Source organism: Daphnia magna, linkage group LG10 (assembly GCF_020631705.1).
Source record: "Daphnia magna isolate NIES linkage group LG10, ASM2063170v1.1, whole genome shotgun sequence".
Classification (NCBI taxonomy): Eukaryota; Metazoa; Arthropoda; class Branchiopoda; order Diplostraca; family Daphniidae; genus Daphnia; species Daphnia magna.
In genome coordinates, this window is record NC_059191.1 from 2,847,147 (window position 1) to 2,853,445 (window position 6,299).

At 42.1% G+C, this 6,299-nt stretch overlaps 1 protein-coding gene across 1 annotated transcript; it reads left to right on the forward strand.

Annotated features, from left to right (window-relative positions):
- Positions 1–493: 493 nt before the first annotated feature.
- On the forward strand, positions 494–3,948 carry LOC123476897 (the record flags this gene model as incomplete). The annotated part of the gene is made up of 4 exons (XM_045179854.1): positions 494–655; positions 1,031–1,343; positions 2,415–3,483; positions 3,771–3,948. Coding segments are annotated over 4 exons (1,722 nt in total), but the record flags the coding sequence as incomplete, so codon positions are not given.
- Positions 3,949–6,299: the final 2,351 nt, after the last annotated feature.

Sequence of the window (6,299 nt, forward strand, 5' to 3'; positions counted from 1 at the left end):
AAGACATCTTTATATTGTCCTTAATTGCTTTCTCCATATGTCCATCTTTATTTTGTCAGGCAGGTCCCTCCCACACGGCACAAAGATATCTTTTTTTTTGTGAAACAGATTTAAAGTTGTAAAAAAAAGTTTGTACTTTATATGACTTGCTTATATCTTAAAGTCAGTCTATTGTGTTAAAAAATGTCCGGGCAAATCATATTAAAAAGATTTTAAAAAGTACGTTTTTCCCATGGATTTTTTTGTCTAATGTTCATCTTTAAGAATAAACATCATAGCTTTCTTGTACAAATCTTAGCAAAGCGTTATCTTAAAGTTTCCTTATTTATATAAACATGTTACTAAGAATACGTACTGTAGATAACCTAACGTTACCTACAATATATACATGTACTAGATATATATACATATATATGTGTATTTTATATAGTATATATTTATGAATTTTATATAGTATTTATATATATATATATGTATATATATATTTAATGCAAGATCTCGGATGTGGGACAGCCCTTTAAATGATAAGCGTGGTTCTGATCTGGAGTCTCTGCTGACCTGCTCTAACCTAAGAGTTGTCAATCAACCTCACTCTGAGCTTGATTTTGTTCCTGCCGGGACATCTTTTGTCGATCTTACCCTCGCAGGTGATAAAGTCTGTATTCACAGCTGGTTCTTCCTGGACACTCCTTCTCTCTCAGACCACCCTTATATCTTTTTTGAGATCAACCATGGAGATTTTGCTAAAACTAAAAGGAAGCATTTACGTCCGTCAGTTCCTAAATTACCTTTCATCCACCGAGAGCTATTTTCTCTCGAACTAACGAAAGCACTACGTTGTCTGCCTGTCTACTCCCAGATTGAATCCACTGAGATAGTTAATGACCAAATTGCTAAACTTGTCTCGGCGATTTCCTCCAGTGCTCTCGCTGCCAAGATCCCCTGTCCTCGTACCAGGTGCGCCAAAAACATGATATGGTGGACACAGGACCTATCTGTCCTCCGAAGTAAGGCTCGCTCTCACCACAAGGACTGGTCAAATAGCAAAAACGCTCAAAACGAAATGCTGTACCGTCGTAGCAAAGCAGGGTATCAGCGGGAACTTAGAGCTGCTAAACGTAGAGCTTGGGAGAAAGCTAGGACGAATGCGACCAATGGGGATATGTTCCGTGTCCTATCTGAGTTCGCGGGAAAAACCAAGTCTATCTCTCTACCTTCTGAAGTATCTATCGATGGAGCTCTATCCGCAGATCCGATTTTGATTGCAGAGGGCTGTGCCAGACATTTCTTTCCTGTTGAACCCCCGTCTCAATCAACTCACTCAGCAGTGGAAAGTGAAGCCTTTGCCGCTGTCCTCTCTCAGCTCGACGATGAACCCCCTCCGGTCTCTGACTGGGAATTTGAAACCGCGGCACGATCACTTAACACTAAATCCGCTCCAGGAATTGATGGCATCGCAGCCGATCTGCTACTTTTTAGCCTACCGCTGATCAAACCGTACCTATTTGTCATCCTCAATGCGTGCATATCCATGTGTTTCTTCCCAGACTACTGGAAAGTCGCTATAGTTTCAGTCATTGGCAAACCCAATAAATGCGACTACACCTCCTTGAACAGCTTTAGACCGATTAGTTTAGTGTCCAATTTGGCCAAATTTCTCGATAAGATAGTTCTGGGCCGGTTGCTCTGGCTCGATAGTGTAAACAACTGGATCAGTACTAGTCAACATGGTTTCAGAGCCAACCACTCTACTGAAACAGCGGCGCATACCCTGGTTTCCTTCATCGAAGATGCATTCTCTGAGAACAAAGTATGCGCCACCGCTTTCTTGGACATCAAGAGTGCCTTTGACTCTGCCTGGCATCCGGCCATTATTCACGCTCTAGCTAAACGTGCTTGCCCCAGCTACCTCATAAAAATCATAAGCAGTTTCCTCTCTAATAGACAGGCGTGCTTTTCTGTAAAGGAACATACCCACACCAGTTTTGTTAATCTAGGATGTCCGCAAGGTGGAGTTCTTTCACCTTTACTATGGAATCTGCTTTTCGATGACCTACTCCGCCTCACATTCCCATTTCCGGTCAAAATGATCGCCTATGCTGACGATATAACTATTATCACGTCCCACAAAGAAGCGAGTATTGCCACAAAAAACCTCCAACTTGTTTGTGACTCTGTCGGAGCTTGGCTTGCGTCTAGAAAGCTGTTTCTTAATGCTGTTAAAACTGTCCTTGTCATATTCTCCCGAAAGCTGATTCCTTGGGACAATCTTTATGTCTTCATTGACCATACAAGGATCTCGCCTTCGCATACAGCCTCTTTTCTTGGTTTCGTCTTGGATTCTCGGCTGAAATGGAAAAATCACATTGAAGCAAAATGTGTATCTGCGACGAGGGCCATGATGGCTGTAAGCAGTTGCCTCCGGCAATCTTTTGGTTACGATAGGAAACGCTTACGATTTCTCTACTCCTCCACTGTTGAGCCCATCTTCACATACGGTTGCTCTGTCTGGGCTTCTGTTTTACGCACAAAGGCCGGTTCAAAGAAGATCCGTTCGTTTCAGCGGTTGATCTGCCGGATGATTACGCGCTCGTTCAAAACGGCCCCTACCGAATCGCTCATTATCTTATCCAATATGCTTCCACTTGATCTCCGCATACTGGAAATAGCCACTTCTCGTCTGCTCTCTCAACCGACTGGTGAGTTTGTCAAATCATCTAGCAAACTAATCCTTAAGCGTCTCCCCCATGAACTTATGCACAAAAAGAGTGAACGAGTCAGTACATTTCTTTCTACTCAACACCCACCGTGGAGAATTTGTCTCTACTCCTCTAGCCTCTCTTACGCGTCTGTCGATCTTTTTCCATGCGCGCTAAACACCCTCCGCTGCTATATTCGTGTGTTTGTGAACTCTGGCGCTGCTGGACTTTGCGTAGTCTTCACAAACTCCGCGGCTGTAATCAGGATACTTAATCTGACGCTACCCCCCTCAATCTCTTTCCGCAGTGGACTGAGCGTCGCTCTTGCTGAGGCCATTGAGACTATAAAGGAGCTGAGGCCTAAGTATACCAGCAGTGAAATTATCTTAGTTGAGAGGCTCGTAATGCTCAGTCCGGCCGCTACACTTTCTCTGACGGAGGTGAGCAACCTTGATCTTCTGGCAAAACTCGGCAACTCTTGTCATGTCTTCACTGCTGCCAATCCAAACTCACCTGGTCTCGCCCTAGCTAGCTTCTGGGCCAAATATCCCTCTCCGTTTACAACTCGATACGCCCCGGTCTCCCCGAAGGCTATTCAGAAAGAGCTCTCGAAATATGTATGGAATATGTGGAATAAGGAGTGGGTGTCATTGTCAACCAACTTGAGCGTAAAAGCCTTCTTCCCTGATGTGTACTCCGCCAACAGGCTCCTCAAAGTAAAAACTAGTGCAATCTCTACCCAGCTACTCACAGGCCACTGCCCCCTAAATGCTCACCAACATCGGTTTGGCTTTACTTCATCCGCCTCCTGTCGATGCGGTGCTACTATTGAGTCCATTACTCACTTTCTTTTCTACTGCCCAAACTACTCTAGTCTCAGAGAGGAGCTGTATGAGAAGCTCCTTGCCGTCAACCTTCCCTGGCCCCCTCCTCTCCATATCTTTCCAAAATCAAATCTGTCCTGGAATGCACTGGTCAAATATGTGCTTAGCACTAAGCGTTTCTCTCTTAAATAGTTGAAGACGAGCGCTTCTCGTGTCTCTATATTATTTCGTCTAACACTGATTTTAGGCCTCTTGAAGCATATCTTATTTGCTCTGTTCCGGTGGCTAGGAATGGGGTCCGGGAGCGCGCGTTCCCGTTGGCCACCTATCCAGCCACCGGAGACTATGGTCTCACTGCCTGCGTGAGGGCTCTCTTGGACAGACTAGCGCTTTCCTCGGAGACGCCCTCTGCTCGCTTCTCGTGAACCAGTAGCTCAATTTTATGAAATCAGCCACTAGAGTACAGTGTTGTCATTGTTGATGGTCTGGTATTTTAATTTAGCCCCTCTCCTATTCTCTCTAATAATATCAGCTCGTCAGGCCGGGGCTCTAGGAACTGCTGTCGGGAACCCATAGGGGAATGTAGCTATGCCGGCGACCACCGGCTGGTGGTCTAGAAGGTCTAACCAAGCCGGACAGGTACTCAAATCCCCTTTGGTCTTGCCCCGGCACGCCCGCACCAGAGCCGCCGCGCAGGCCCAGTTTCCCAAATTTATGTACAACTCTCTAGTCCTATGGAACGTTCCCTTTTGTAAAACATGTAACTTTGATGCTAATCGGGTGAAATACACGGGGCAATACTCGGTCTTCGAGTCCACGCCCATATAAAAAAATAAAAAAAATAGTATACACATATATATATATATATAGATATTATATATATACAGTACCCACACAAAGTTTGGAAACACGACGAGTTTTTCCGCGCTTTTAACACGGCGGCTTACGGGCCGAAGTGTCTACCTTTTTTACGCGATAACTCACGTTTGAGTTATCGCAAAGCAAATCCAAAAAAATCCTCTTGTTGAGGAAAGAATTTCCTTTCACCATGAATTTTTTGAAATTTTTGTGAATAGAAGTTTAGCCCCAAAGTCATAGGTATAAAGTTTGGAAACATCGGCGCGCTCGCCATATGTTTCCATGCTAAAGTGTATGTTACTGAAAAAATTATTAAAAATTCCAATATATGAATTTTTACTTGAAACTTTTACAAACGGTAGACGACATAATCGTCTACATTTTTACATAAAATTTTTCAATTTTTTTTAATGAAAGGCTGTTTTTTGCCGATTTTTTTAATAAAACGTACGTCGGAACTTCTGTTCCCCCTTTCTCCCCCTTTTGCTTTTCCCTTCCATTCTTCCCCCTGGCTAGGATTTCGTCCCCTCGCCACGAAAGATTGATCGGCATTGTTTATTTTTAAAATCGGCAAAATTAGCCTTTCATCAAAAAAAATTGAAACTTTGTCAAAATGTAGACGACTATGTCGTCTACCGTTTGTAAAAGTTTCAAGTAAAAATTCATACATGGAATTTTTAATAATTTTTTCAGTAACATACACTTTAGCATGGAAACATATGGCGAGCGCGCCGATGTTTCCAAACTTTATACCTATGACTTTGGGGCTAAACTTCTATTCACAAAAATTTCAAAAAATTCATGGTGAAAGGAAATTCTTTCCTCAAGAAGAGGATTTTTTTGGATTTGATTTTCAATAACTCAAACGTGAGTCATCGCGTAAAAAAGGCAGACACTTCGGCCCGTAAGCCACCGTGTTAAAAGCGCGGAAAAACTCGTCGTGTTTCCAAACTTTGTGTGGGTACTGTACATATAATGAAAAAAAAGTATACATGAATACGATGTTGCATATTTTGTATTAACATACAACAATATCAAAGATAGGCAGTTTTTACTGGTGGTAACAGCAATAATAAAGACAAACTACATATCTTTGTTTTCCACCAACTTTTTCTGCTTAGCAGCCAAGCGAGTACCTGCCTTTGTGACAAATTCTACGCTGAGTTTGTTGAGGTCACTCAAACAAAACGTTGGATTAAATTCCACCTTCTTCTTTAATTGCATCTGTAACATTTTTAGAAATATTACATCACATTTGTAACGCCAAACAATACATAAAATATCGATTGGATATACGAATTCATAAATTGATATTTACTATAAATAACCGAAGGGAGCCGGTAGGTTTGCAAGCCTTTAATGTCCTTTGGTTTTTTTCTATTGGCTTTATGCTGTCCTTTCCACGTTAACTGATTCAATAGTTTGTCGGACATAAAGTAACGCCATGCCGTTCTTAAAACTTTCCCCAGATCAGTTCCCCCCAATGATCGGATTATGCGGATCTAAAAACAAATTTGAAAATTAAGTAAAACAATTGTATAATGTAAAACTTACCGTGCGATGAAATCACTTTAGCGTTGTAGCGTGGCCACCTCGTGCTGAAAACTTCCTCCCTTTCAGCGCGGTTTTGTGCATCTTTTATGGGCCAGGCACATTTATTGTCACTAAACTGGTACCAATGCACAGGCACAACAACAATTTCGTTAGATTCAATAATTTGTACCACAAAAAACATCATTTTTCACTCGAAATATTTTGTTAACGTATCCTTTTGCATGAGGTAAAAGCACGCCACTGACGCAAGAAAAATTACAACTGAGAAATTAGGTTACCACAACTCTTTTTTGTAACAAAGACAAATAAAGAGTTGCGACAATAGTTTATAACGCATTTGCTTTTAAGGGCGTGAAATAGATAA